At 34.2% G+C, this 15,230-nt stretch overlaps 1 protein-coding gene and 1 long non-coding RNA gene across 4 annotated transcripts in view; one reads left to right on the top strand and one right to left on the bottom strand.

Moving 5' to 3' along the window:
- Positions 1-414: 414 nt before the first annotated feature.
- LOC119190783 overlaps positions 415-15,230 on the top strand; it is a 27,587-nt gene continuing 12,771 nt past the window's right edge. The window contains exons 1-2 of one of the 2 annotated variants that reach the window (XR_005113099.1): positions 415-517; positions 1,337-1,490. This is a non-coding gene — a long non-coding RNA (uncharacterized LOC119190783). Of the gene's footprint in view, positions 518-1,336; positions 1,498-15,230 lie in introns of both variants that reach the window. The other variant, XR_005113098.1, reaches the window with a different exon arrangement.
- The window catches only part of LOC115452409, a 14,443-nt gene continuing 1,535 nt past the window's right edge, over positions 2,323-15,230 (bottom strand). The window contains exons 2-9 of one of the 2 annotated variants that reach the window (XM_037443598.1): positions 8,417-8,524; positions 7,224-8,128; positions 7,019-7,143; positions 6,685-6,792; positions 6,403-6,572; positions 5,901-6,050; positions 5,727-5,811; positions 2,323-5,168 (exon numbers count right to left, since the gene is read on the bottom strand). In XM_037443598.1, coding sequence (XP_037299495.1) covers positions 5,062-5,168; positions 5,727-5,811; positions 5,901-6,050; positions 6,403-6,572; positions 6,685-6,792; positions 7,019-7,143; positions 7,224-8,128; positions 8,417-8,524 — 1,758 coding nt within the window. In that variant the 3' untranslated portion in view covers positions 2,323-5,061. The remainder of the gene's footprint in view (positions 5,169-5,726; positions 5,812-5,900; positions 6,051-6,402; positions 6,573-6,684; positions 6,793-7,018; positions 7,144-7,223; positions 8,129-8,416; positions 8,525-15,230) is intronic. The other variant, XM_037443599.1, reaches the window with a different exon arrangement.

The following is a 15,230-nucleotide window of genomic DNA, read 5'->3' as shown; positions in this document are numbered from 1 at the left end:
TTTAATAAATTATGTCCGGTTATAATGACCGACATGATTCTTTACGCCCTCGGTAATGTTCCTTGATTCCCGACGACGTTCGGCACGTGGCTCGTTTTTGTTTTGAATCTCAGTGAGTAATTGACATAGCGATGTCTTCTATACACAATAGTATTAGAGACTGTTTTTACAATAAAATAAAAAAACAAAAGCAGACAAAAATTACAGATTACTTACATTAAAAAATACAACTTTTATGTACATACATAGGTATGTACTTATTACGTGCATTTTTTATTTTATAAGTTACTATATTTCTCTATTAAAGTACTTAAATACATGCATACTATTTACATATTTTTTTTTTCACAAAACGCTTTGTATGACGTCCGCTTATTATGACGTGTTTGTCAATTCCCTTCGATGTCATTATAAACGGATTCGACTGTATTATATATGGTAAATTATATTTAAATAGATAACATTTACTACAAATTGATTGAATTTAAATCAATACAATGGAGCTGTAAAACATTTAGTGAGTACTTAATTGGGTAACGACTATTAAAACAAATCTAACATTTTTGGTAGATTTTACCCCTAATTCTAAATCCTAATAAAAATAAGCCTGTGTCCTGCACAAAATTTTGCCATTTCGCCTCATAACAAAAATTCTTATAATTTTTGGTATATTATACCCCAAAGATTCTTTTTGTCTTCAAAGTGGAAACACTGAGAATCTCAGTGTTGTCTGCTTTGTCTTCAAATGATTAAAAACTCAAAAAGAAAACACTATTTAAAAAATAACTACACATATAAAAAAACGGCGATAGCCTAGATGGTTGTAGAACGGACTGCCGAGAAGAATATCAAAGAGAATATAATCACTACGTTTTAAGAATATCCGCAGGTTCAAAAGCCAAGAGCACACACACCCCTGACTTTTCTAAAATGATGTGTGTATTCTTTGTGAATTATCGCTTGCTTTAACGGTGAAGGAAACCTGCACACCTGAGAAGTTCTCATTAGAAATTTCGAAGGTGCGTGAAGTCTACCAATCTGCACTAGGCCAGCGTGGTGGACTAAGGCCTAATCCATCTTAATAGTAGTGTTGGCCCGTGCCCAACAGTGGGACAGTATAATATAATACAGGGCTGATAAGTATTATCTATATTTATCTATACTTATAATAAATCTGTAGAGAGGTCAATTCTGTACATGAAATATATTTCCAAAATAACTATCAGGGGGTGATTAGGGATCGATACTGATGCCAAAAATGCAATTAGTAAAGTTGGTAGTACGTCAGTAGCACGCAATACACGTAGCCAGTCAAGAGACTACATTCACATTTCAGAGATGGTTACAAAATGCGCCGGTTGGCACTTGGCAGCTATCGGCTGGTAGCGGCGTCTTTTGTCAGCAAATTATCTGCCTTTAGGATATGGTGCAACGTGGTTGGGACGATCTGCTCCGGGTGACAAGAACGCACGCTACGCCACTGCCTTTAGGTATAAGGTGATGTTCATCGTAACCGTTATTTCGCATTTATAATATTAGTAACAATTAGTACTTGGATTGTGGTGTTATGAGTTGGATGTGTAGTATAAGTAAGTAGTGACCATGAAGGCTGCAGTCTTCGAAACATCGGGAGAAAACTAAAATATAAAAACCGCGATAGAATCCGAAAGTAGTTTAATTTCAATTTCTAACATTGGTAAACATAAGAAATAATTATGTTTAGTATAATTATATAACTTTTATAAGTTTATAACGCCTCGGTGGCGTCGTTGTAATTGTAGACGGTATGAGTACGACCACCGCGTTGAGGTCCTGGGTCCGAATCCCGGGTCGGACCAAAATAATTATAACTGGATTTCTCCATCTTAAAAATTGTTCGGTCGCAGCTCGGAATTAGGAAGTTGACGGTGTGAAACCCCGTGCTTCGGAAAGCTCGCAAAGCCGTTGGTCCTGCGCATGTTTTTTCTCCGGTCATATCGGCTTGCCGTCTCATCGGACTATGAAAGTGAAAGAACAGAGTACATCTGTGTATTGCGCACATCCTTGTTCACTATGAATCTCCTGCGTACTTGGGCGTTTTCGGTTGAGATCGGCCGCCGTGGCCGAAATTCGGTTAGGAAGGAATAAATCACAACTTTTTACTGTGTATTCCATTCGATCCAATAATGTATACAAATATCTACCCATGTTATCATTATAATTTAAGTGTCTTTAAATTATTTCTTCCTTGTAGTATCCAAATAAATCTACCTGCATCGATGCATTTAAATTTTAGGACATTAGATAATATTTTGTGGACATTATGAAAATTAAACACACAGGTGTATTAGGTACTCACTTAATTTTATTACAAAATGTTATTAAAAATCATTCAACTCAGTGTTCTTAACATGTAGGTAGGTACTCTAAATTAAATTACTAAACTAACATTCTAAATGCTTACTTAATTGGATGTTGCAATACTGGCAGTGGAAAAATATTATATGAACTATATTTTAGTACAAAATTAGAACTATCACGCGGGCAGGCTAGTAACAACATCTAAATAGCGGTACAACCTCTTATTGGATATATCTGATCATTGCAAACTTTAATACAATTACAGTTTTTTAATACATCATTACAAATATTTTACCATATTATTTTCCCAATGATTTCTACAAACAAATGTATATCATAATCACGATCTAGTTTCCTATGTAATACATGCATATGATATACCAACGCAAAATATAATAAATATAATTATTTATATAAATTGCACATATGTTTATATGTATCCAAAGAGCACCTAAGTTAGACGTTTCCTTAGACCATTTCTCACCGCCGACGATGAAGCGACGTACTATTAACTATTTTTTAGCTCAACAAACGTAAAGTAGTGTAAGTATTGTTTGTATTAGACATATATATATAAATAGTTGATCGCTGGCTGTTCACACTGCCGGCGAAAACTCTTCACTAGTTTGTCGCAGCGATAAGAACTATAAAAGATAATACTCGCAGACTTCTAACGACTATTATCTACTATAGGGCGAGAAATCGCTCGTCGCACTCGTGGACCCGCTATAGCCCAGAAACAAAACTATTTGAACTATACCCTCGCTTCTAACTCTACTAGATCTGCTCGTTGGCGGTGAGACAAGTGCCTTAGTTTTATTAATGCATTTAATTGGTTTTTTCAGTTGTACATGGCTTGAGTGACGACATATTAGTTACAATTTAACAGTAGTATAATCATAGCTTAGGAATTGTGCATTACACATAAATATCGTGGATTCCTTTTGACTAGTCTTTGAAAGTCCGAATTCATGAGGCAGTTTTATTATATATAACTTCTCTTTTCTATAAAACACCGATACAAAAAATTTATGCTTTCAAATCCACAATATTTGGTGAAGTATAAGCAGAATTGCCTTTAAAACAAATCAGACTAGCTACGATAATACCAGTGTTAAATTAGTTCCTCGGATTGGCCCCATTGATAAAATATTATACAATTATAACACTGACAGGAAAGATACACTTAAAAAAACAAATACAAGCTTATGCCTCTCTGTTGTAAGTGCACTATATGAATAAACAATAATGTAAAATGTAACACAAACCATTTTGTGTACTTGCGTTTGCATAAACTGAAAATTGTATTTTCTTTCATTTTAATTTCGAAAATAACTCAAACAATAAAACAAGTACAGTGCACTTACAATAAACAACAGTCACAATAGTGCTAAATTGTTGCACAAACTAAAAATTTACATACTCATGATAATTAACGAGTTTCATATCACAGTATCAATTTTGTAGTTGAACAATATTACAAATGTCACGTTTTTATGTATCAGATTACGATCATGTCCCAAATATATTTATAATTGCAAAACACGTATAAAACTTAAGACTATTTTTTTGGAATATGAAAGTTAATTCTTCACATTTCACCATCGATTTATTACTAAAGGCAGATCTATTTTCTATTTATGATAGCTAATCATTTTAATCTAACCCATGAGGCGACGCTACGTTCCTATTCTCACCAACATGTAAAATATATTTCCTAATTCATGTAAAAAATCATTGAATCTTATTGCCTTTAATATGCTGTTACCAATTGCAACATTGGTGAAGTTGTAAAATATTGCCGTATACTAAATGGTTATTCAAAAACGAATATTATTGTATTTAATGAACACAATAACCTATCTATAATTACTTGGTGTCTAAATGATCAAATACATTAGAGTTCAAAAAGAAATATTTAACACCTCAATTCAGAACCTGAATGTCTTTTTAACAGCATTATCCATGAAGTATTAAATACCCTTTTTAAACTCATATAATGTCAAAATGAGCTACAATCTCAATGGAAGAATCCAGATACTCCCCACAGTGAATGAGAAAGCTGCCAGTGCCAACAAACTTAAGTAATCAATATTATATATATTTACATAGCAGCGGTGGGAAATTTATATATCATACCCGCGATTGTTGCTGCTGGATTGAGACCTTTTGATATTTATTGCTATCATTTAGTGTTACTTTTCGGATATGTTACACAGTAAAAAAATGCGATGAAAATAAAAATTTCAAGCTACTTAGAGTGTTAGGTGCAAAAGTTGTCAATTCAGCGGCGTTATGTCTTTGTACTGATACATGGCTGTTAATCAACCATTTAAGGACTACACAAGGAAACATTAAATACCAAGACATTAAACACAGCATTATACAAAATCTAATTTGAATTGTACAGAAGACAATATAGACATTCTAGGCATTAAAGACTTAAAAATTAAAATCTACAGTGTAAGATATGTAACAAGTGTCCCATAATCTTAAACCAAAAAAACTAAAAGTAAATACACTTATCCGGTACAGACTATCACGTTTGCGATTCTAATACAACAAAAAATTACCACTTACATTCACAATAAAATAATTAGAATTCGATTCATTGCAATTGTATTATAAAGGAGCAATCACTGGAGATTTTATGTGTTACGTTTCACCACATAATATTAGATCACATTAATTTACTAAGCCTAATTGTTTAGGAATTACATTTTACATTAGTGCAACTCGGTTCACGAGTGGTGTTTTCCGCCTGCTTGTGTGGGTCTGGGTAGTTACCGGCTGGTACACGAAGCTTGTTTTTGGTCGTTTCGCTGAATCTATGAACAAAAAATAAAATATTATTTAGTACAATAGAAGCAAAGTATAAATTTTTTTTATTGCTTTGAATGACGAGACGAGCTTGCCGTTCGCTTGATGGTAAGCAATATGACCGCCCATAGACAGTAGAAACACCATCCAACACCTTAAATTACAATGTATTGTTTGGTATTCCACTGCGCTCGCCACCCTGAGACACGAGATGTTAACTCTCATTATGTCCAGTAGTTACACTGGTTACAGTGTCCTTTAAACTGGAACATAAAAGTGACTAAACACTGCTTCCTGACGGCAGAAATAGACATTGCGGTGGTACCAACCCAGACGGACTATTACATATGAGAGACCTACCACCAGTAAAATTGAAGACTTCAACTCAAAAATCGTAAATTTATTGCTGAAGAATCAGGCGCTATCGTAATATAGAATCGAAAAAAGTATAACAAACTCGTAATACTTCTGTTTGCTCTTTTGGAAGTATAGGCAAATGCTTATGCTATGTCTATCAATAATAATTATTATAAGACAAATATAAAAGAATCAACAAGGCTACTTACATGTGTAGTTTTCCGTCATCGATAAATCTAATTTAACTGGTTTCGTTACATCTATATCAATTTCTTCATATGAATGGTCTAGGATCTAAAAAGAAATGAACATCATTAATACCCAACAATATCAACGAATTTTGTATACCAAATGTTTTTCTTGCAGTATTTCTTAATACTAACCTCAATATCGCTCACTTCCTCGCTAGACTCGACGTCTGTAATGTATGACGTGAGCGAAGATGGCCCTGTTGCTAGTAGACGGTACGTACCGCCCACCATGCCCGTGCCTTCCACCACCTGTTCCACTTCCAACTCTTGATCCGAAACTTCCTATAAATCAGTACGATAATAACATTAAAATGTATCTATGTTCAAATGCAGGTAAAGCGACCGATTGTTAAGGCATTGGACCTTGAAATTATAAAGGTGGCCAAATTCCATTCTACTGTCTATTGTCTGTAATTGAAATACGCAGCAACGCGACGCTCGAAAAACTCGCCCAAAATGTTTTATGCGTTAAAGACGCTGCAAGTCTATTTGTGGAATTGATGGAGTCCCCTTTCGGGACCATGAAAACTGCAAAGTTTTCGAAACTTCGTGTCGAGAAACAAAGATAACATAGAAAACCGCGATAAAAGCCGATAAATAGTTTTATTTTAATTATCTATATTATCTATATTACCTGTTCTATGATAGCCTCTTCTTCCTCTACTTCCTCTTTGACTTCTGGATCTATTTCTACGTCAGCGTCTAGTTCCACGTCGGCGTCGACGTCAGCATCGTCGTCCGCATCCGTGTCGCCTCCCGCACTGCTGTACTTCATTTCACCTCTTTCAAGAGCTTCAAGACTTTCTGAAAAGAAAGAAAAAAAAAATATGTGAATACATTGGATTTTAATGTCATAGAAAATTTTATTCCACATAAATAGGAATCATATTAAAATATTTTTAAACTATTAATTTACCTGGATACACCATAGCTTTTTTTATAGCTTGGGGGTCTTTTCGTGACCATTTTTGAACCTCTTCGTCCATTTTCCCTACTTTAGAAGGATTCATAGCCCATAAGCAACCTGTAAAAAAGCACAAAAAGTTTTAGCATGAAGACATAAAACATAGTCCATCACCTGTTTACTTATTTTATCATTAAAATTAAACTACTTTTCGGATTCTATCGCGGGTATTTATATTTTAGTTTTCTCCCGACGTTTCGAAGACTTTGCAGCCTTCATGATGGCTAACATTAATGTCTAACATTCGCGTAAACATAAGAAATCATTATTTTATCATTTTAAATACCTTTTCTTTGACTTCCATTTGTTGATGGTTTTTCTATTTTTTCAAAGCATTTGTTGAGACTTAGATTATGACGAACGGAATTCTTCCAGCCATTTGGTGCCGTTTTGAAATATGGGAAATGTTGGCTGAAAAGTAAAAATCTAGTTAGATAATCTTTTAAATCTATTACAAAACATTGCATTTACTCAATTGTTTATCAACTTACCACATGAAATTATAAATTTCCGATACTGGTAAACTTCCTGTCCGTGAATTCTTAAGCGCCATCGCTATTAGACACGAATATGAGTATGCCGGCTTGGGGAACTCTCCAACATTAATTTTGCTAGACGTGTTTACATATTTTGTTTGACTCGTGTCGACACTAAACGCACCATTAAGAGAAGTTTTAATTAATTGCCTACTATTATTTAATGACGAATTCTCGATCAATATTGTTGCTTGGTTTTTGTTGCCATTTGCTAAAATTGTCCTAGATTGGTTGATTGTTTGAGCATCTAATATGTGAATGTTACCAGATATAATAGTTTTAGTTCCTAATTGATGTTGAGTTATTTTTTGGCTAGTGTTTAAAATGGAACAGTTTTTATTATTCACTTTTAATAACTCTGATTGTGCTTTTATTCGAACTGTCGCCGTGGGAGTCGGCACTTTTGACTTTTCTAAGTCTTTTATTAAATCTTTTACAACGGCTTTCTCGTTCTTTCTTACAAATATGACCATTTGTTTAGCTTCTTCTAACTCTCTTTTTACTACGGGCTCTTCGTGTTCTTGTACCTTTGACACTTTTATCGTATTTGGGGAGAACGTTAAATGACTCTTTTCTCCTTTTGGACTCGGTAATGACGTGCTACTGTTAGAGTCATTCTCCACGGCGGCTGCTGACGTTAGGAGTAAATTAGACGCTTCTTCTTTTACAATGCTTTTTATAGGGGTGTCCACGAATGAGGAAGGCATAACAGAATTTGGATTTACCATCACAGCATTCGCTTCTGAACCATATAAATCTAAATTGTGGACAAAACTAGAACTATTATTAAGCCACGCGGAGTTATCCGTATCCATGTCTAAAAGTGGCGGCATTTCGGAGAAATTTGTTCCTAGCGAGTCCTGAAAAAAATTACATAACCTTAACGCAATGTAGGTTAGAGTATGTACCATCAAAATTAATGAACCGATATAACTATTGACTACAGCTATGCTGATCATCATTCGTATTCTATTTAATGCGTGCCAGATCGGGATTCTGCGCAGGGTACTTTCGAGAAATAGTTTCATATGAACTCAATTTATAGAGCCTGCGACCTTATGCCCATTTTTTTAGCACAAGCACAATAAGGTCGGATAATGAAGGGCTGCAGTTATTGCATTTAAAAGTATAGACCAAGCTACACTCACCGGAAAACCATTGATGCTGCTGAGATCTGTGTCGATCTCATTCTTGATGTCAATATCCAGCATGTCCTGGAGTGAGTCGGTGATATATAAATCCATGTCTGAGCACCGCTGTAACAAAACAATTAAATATATTTAGTATTTACGAATGCAGCCTCAACATTTTTTCTCGATGGGTTTGGTAGAAGCTCAACTGGCGCACCCATATTTCAACGGGTTTATGAGGTACTTCGTTATGTGGTAGGCTAGATTCGCACAATCTATTTGAGCATAAACTTTAATTCCAAGCAACCAGTTTGTGCTTTGTTTCAAAAAACTCATATATTATTTCTTAGCCAATGTGTATTTAATTCAGAACCTATAAACCATTATAGGTCAAGTAATCTACCACTTGACCAAATATGAAAATAACGAATTCTTTTATAAAGATGAAAGTACAAAATAACTTATAATTATTATAGATAACGAGCATATTATAATTTAAATGCCCTAGAACATATTTTTTTAGCAATGATACCAAAATTCTACAAACTTATTCTTGCAACAATAATTCGTTTTTCGCGCCATTTTTGTAGAGTGCAGTGAAGCAAAACTGTTGGACGGGAGGGGCGGTACAATGAAACTACTACGTACTAACGTAGTATACAAACCTGTTTTGCCATAAGGTATGCTCACCCTGACGCGACGGCCCAATTGTAAACTGTTTTCTTCCATTCAAATAGACAGGTATTTTTGTTACAAGAAAAAAATGTTACGAGCTTTTTCAAGTGTATGACTAGATATAATTTCTGTTGAGTTATACAATTATGTATAATTAGTAATTACTCTACTTATGAGGTGTTCACGTCCGTTTCATACTTGAATATTACCTCTTCGCCATATTCAATATTACATAGTAAGCCATGCCTACGCAACGTTACCATTTTTTTTAAAGGAACGCCTAAGGCAACTGACAATTTGTTGTGTGAAACGAGGGATCAGACAGTGTTCCAAGCGAAGTGCACAAAAAACGCTAACGAACGGTGTCGATGAAGGCTTCCAACATTCGGGACCATTTTTTGTCGGTGCTTTTACTCGTGGCTATAAATAAACACGTACCGGAATGCCATGACCCATTAAATAATGTATTCCTTTAGTAAGCTAGCTTATTTTTATCCTGTTCCCACGGTTATTGTCATCATTTCTATTCTTGCTCTGCTAATCTATTATTATTTCTCTATTAAGTTTCGTTATTAATATTATTAAATAAAATTTTATGTAACCACTGGGTACGTACCTACCTATATTTATGCTTAAAAAAGCTTGGATGTGTACTTATTGTTTACAATTTGTTCTATCTAGTATAGGTTGGTAGGTCATCCCTGTTTATGATCTGGAAGTTGCTTATATTATTTCTAATCGGTTTTATCATTCATAGATTAGCATGTATTTATTTTCACAGATAGCCTTGTAATTATTGTAAATTTCGAATTTCTATTGAATTATTACTTGGAAATATATTTTACCGTTCTGTGGGCCATATATATATATTTGCTGAGCAGTACCTATACCTATAGGTATCTGTTTATCTACAAATATTTATTAATGAGGCAACATTTATTTTATAAATATTCAGTATCACATTTATTTACAATCGTTATTTATCTTAAGTAAACAATTTAAAACACGCCGGAATGGCGAACAAGTGCACTGACAGATAAGATACACGTGAGTGTTTTACATCTAACTGAATTAAGCTTAGTTTGGAACGAACTTTTCGATAACGTTTATTAAAATACCATGCAGGCGGCTCGGTGTTACAAAAAGAATATATCACAAGGGGCTTATTCTGATATGTAAAAAGTAAATTCGTGACTCAAACTAAGTAGGTATTGCAAGTTCGTATTGAACTACAGTTGACAAGTTTCATTTAATAGTAATTGCTGTTTTAAAACAATTCTCTTTCCCGCCATTTTTTTATGGGAATAATAAAAACACGGAGGCCATGTGCACGTGTGAAAGAGAAAGTATAGATGGGGTGCCAGAAAGAGATAGATACACAGGATCGAAAGAGGGTGAATCAACCCCTAATGACATTGTAGCCGCCAGGCCGCACCCTTTTGAGTTTACATTACGCTTTTGCAGGCCTATCCGACTCGGTTTTACTCTATAATGGTTATAAAATATAGCATAGTTATAAGGAATCAAAACTTCCATATAAGTCTTAATTATTCTGGTAGATATCGATAATTAATATTATGTTACCAAGGTTTATGCTGTTTTATAGTTTCCACCTGTCTTTTTCGTAGCTTCGACACCTGTCGTTATGAAAAAATAATAAGAAGTAGAATAGGAACAAAACAGAGAAAACAGGAAATCAATTCTTTAGGATAATAAGATTGTTTCAATTGTTATTACAAAATAAACATATGAATACATAATTGAAAAAAAATCAATTACCTATGACGTTATTTTTCGGACAATGATTTAATTTCTACTATTAAGCGAAGAAAATCGATTCAGGGTGAACGAAAATTCAACATTTTTACTTTTGATGGCAAAACAGAAACCTCTGTTCGTTATAAAAGGTTTAATGTACTACCGCTAATTAGTACAAATCTATTTTGGATCGTTATTCGTGGCGCTATACCAATAAGGTTATGACCCCGGTAGATAATTTAGTTTCTTATCGGATAAAGATGTAAACACACGTGCTTGATACGTAATAAAATAGGTACATCTCCGGATCCGACATGTCCATCCGTCTCGTCACAGACATGTCGTGTCATAGAAGGCCATGAACTCGGCTTTAGTATTTTTCGAGTTCATCTTCGTTACGTCTGCTACGTGCGATATGAACCAGAATGTTTTTATGTAGATATTTTTAAAATGATAGCCGTATGTTCTGTTTCTAAGAAATTTAAATAAGTATTTCCCATTTAGGCACCATACAAAGACTATTACTTGGTCTTATATTATTGGTAAGTAACGAAAATAAAAAGCATGTCAATGATCTGTTAATTCCGGTATTAGTGACGAGTTTAAAATGCTATGGTACAATTTTCTCAGCAAAATTAATACCATAAAGTGCCTATATTATACCTACGTCGTTGCAGCAATGAGATATGATGGCATGCTGGGTAAAGTATCCGAGCTGCGGCCTGTGGAGGAGGCACCGCGAGGGGTACGCGCTGCCGTCGCCGTGTCCTCGAACCTGACCGCACGCGCTCGCCTTGAACTTTCCGTGGTCGCCTCTCGCGCCTATGGTCGACGTTCGCTTACGACCGCGAAAAATTGACGTCTTGGGGAAAAAATGTAACGCGTGACTTAGAAATGCTTTGATTTACTTAGTCAAAAAAAGTTATTCGTGTATTATTTTAGCAGCCATTTAGCCACAATAAATTTCAACATAATAAATATTGGAAGTTAACAAAATTATAAAGTTCCTTGGCGCGAAAATTTCCCATAATTTCTGCGCGCGCAGAGCCAACTTCTTGGCGGGGTTCCGTATTGATTACATGCGCGAGTTGCTCCCCTCGCTGTGGTCCTAGTTCAAAGTTCCCACTTTCGAATAAAGGGAGGGAAACTGAAATATTTCATATAGTTATAGCTAGGAACGTCTACTTAGCTACTCATAGAGGTAAGAGGACGAAGTACTATTGCCAAAGTACTGATTTTGATACAGCAAATGGGGTGACATTTGCTAACTCAACTAGTTTTCTTTCCATTACTAAACAATATAATATATTATTAAAGATCCGCAGACAGATGGCTCACAGGTCAACAACCTCACTGTAAATTACTGACTCAACGATCTATGAATAGAAACCAACTTTATTTCACATTTCCCAGCAAGAATAGGTAGGTACGTGAAAACTTTGTTGATAACGGTTGATGTATGTGAGACCGCAGGTACTTCAGTTATTAATTAGCGGCCAGGTAATTGCGTTATATTAAAATCAAATATATTAAAATTTAATACGTGAAGCGCATCTGATAGAAACCCTTCTATTATTGTGTAGTACATAGTCTAGTAAACTTTGAGCCGTAGAAGTAAATGAAAGACTCCACCTAAGTAATATTATCGTTATGTTTTTAATTTGTAATTAATGAAGCTGTACGTACAAGGCATGTAGATTAAACTTTAAAATAAATTACATTAGCGACGTGCGGTATACAAATTCAAAGTTATCAACTGTCTGCAGTGCGGGCGCACTACGATTATTATCGATTAATTCGCTTCTGTTGTAAAGTGGAACTCGTACGAGTTTGTTTTTAACTGCTGCGTTCTAGAAGTTTTCAAAGAAACATGAACTCTTTATTTACAATTAAGTAAATTATACTATATTTATTATTTGCCGAATCGGCTCGATCAAAAATATTAGTATAAAATTAATATTATTATAATGCTTATAAAAAGGATTTTATTATTTTCAATTTGTTAAAATTTGTTTTTTTTTTATATTCGGATTTAAGAAAAACCAAATAATTTGCTTAAAATACTTAGGTAATGGTTTGTGACAATATAACATGAAAAAACCCTTATTATAGGAAAACAGGCTCGAAATTGGTAAAACTAGCATGCAGGGACTACGTATTTCAAATACATAGTTATCTCGCTGTCTTTCTCTAACGTCTGTATTCTAATACTAGTGACGTCACGGCTTAGGTGATGCACCTTTTTTCCGTAATTTCTTCATAAGTATTTTACATTCACCTTTCACGAAATTTCAAAGCCTGATATTTAACTTATTTTTGAGAAATTACATGTATCTGTATGTGTATGATTTTTTAATATATTATATTTCCTACTAGAAATATTGTATTGAGTATATTAGGAAATATAATGTATTGTGTTTAACTTTTAGGTATAACAGATCCTTCATTGTAACACACAATGTTATCAATTCTAACGAAATATAGAATTTTCAAATTACGTAATTTCACATCCATAATCCGGTTAAAATAATTTTCTTCATAATTATTAAAAGGACATCATAAATTCCTTTACTATGGATCCATCAATCATATAAGTATAAAACTTATACCATAAACTATATAATGTACTCTAGTTTTAGCAGATGACTAAGCATTTAAGCAAATTTCCGGTAGTAAATATAGATCGAAAGGTGACCTTATAAGTTTTCACAGGTGTCAGTTTTAATGACAAGAAACGCGTCTCATGCTATTTAAAATTGCAGGTTTAATTATTTTACATGCATTGCCTTTTGTCAAAATGTCCATCTTATTTCAACACTCAAGCAAAATATAATAATTTACTTTGTCTCTGATTCTTTGTAAATTGTTTAAAATGTTACATATTATGTAATTGAAGAAACTATTATGTTTTTGCATACTCTACATAATTTGCACAGACGAATTTAAGGTAGAGGCACTAATGTTGCCCTTCTGGAATACATAATATAGATTTTTTTCTTAGTTACGTGATAAGTATCAACATACGCTCTTCAAATTAGTTATTTTGGACCTTACATACATCCCAGTTCACGAACCAATAGTGCCTACAGTAAAAGCAAAATATTGCGAGTAATGACGAATGTGTAGTATAAACCATTAGAAAACTTTCCAATAAGTTGTACAAGTAGTTTATACATGGTGCTCCGTAAATAGTACAACAAACAACTGGAAACTATTTGAAGGCATTTAAAACTGCATTTCCTAAAGACTGGCAGCTGACATTTATAATTAGTTTATAGCTTGTTTCTTTTACTCAATGCATTTAAAGAATAAACCAACTAGTAAAATTGGTACACAGGATAATATGTACCTAAAGGCAAAAACTGATGAATGGATTTATCTGAAACCTGGCACAGATAGAACAAGCTTTGTACTTGTTTATGACGCTGACTTAGCTCGTTAGAATATTTATATCAAATGTTTGTTAGATTATTTAAGAAAATATTTCTAGTTCCCGGTTAGATCATCGGCAACCTTGTAATCCGCATAGTGCATAGCGACATCATATAAGTTGCTAGGGTTGCCGTTTTGTTGTACGAAGATTAAGTATAAAGGTACCTTAATTTAGTACCATTAAAGCTGCAAACTACGTAGTCTTTAGAAAATGAGATTTTTTCTTTGTGTTGTTACAGACTCTTTCTTACGTAGACACATAAATATTTGGGATATATAAAAAATTAAAACTATATCTTATTCTTACAGGAAAATACTATGTGGTGCCTCAGTGGCGTAGTTGTATTATGGTACGACTGCAGTGCTAAGGTCTCAGGTTAGATCCCCGGGACAGGCAGTAATATGGGGTTTCCTACTTAGTATCCGTCCGGTGTGTGCAATTTGTGACCAATATGGAAATGGCGGAAAGTGGGTGCACCTCTGCCTACCCCTTCGGGGATAAGAGGCGTGAGTTGTGTATTTAGTACTATGAGGTAAGTCTCTTGAAAGCCAGTCCGGGTGGTAAGGTACCTCCGCAAAGGATATATTTTGGAAAGTTTGCGGAAATGTTTTTTTAAAGTAAATGAATAAACAGTTAAACGGATTTGGATAAATTTTATGTGCAGGTAGATTTTTCGGCATTTACATTACATTCGCAGACGAAGCCGCAAGTAATACCAATGTTATTAAATGAAAATTGGCAACCTTAGTGACATCGTTCGGTAGAATTTAATGAAATGTCTATATACTCTTATAATACCTATAAACCTATTTAGGGTCTAAGAAACTGGTACGAAATATATGTTCCGACTGATTGTCAAATGTTTAACTTTTTAAATCGTCTCTGGGCCCAGTTTTACGGTTTAGTACCTATTCAAATTCCATTTAAAAATCCAAGCAGGTATATGAGCTAAAAAACTGTAGTGAA

Source organism: Manduca sexta, chromosome 26 (assembly GCF_014839805.1).
Source record: "Manduca sexta isolate Smith_Timp_Sample1 chromosome 26, JHU_Msex_v1.0, whole genome shotgun sequence".
Lineage (NCBI taxonomy): Eukaryota > Metazoa > Arthropoda > Insecta > Lepidoptera > Sphingidae > Manduca > Manduca sexta.
The sequence above is the reverse complement of the archived record's forward strand: the minus strand, read 5'-3'. Positions and strand labels throughout refer to the sequence as shown.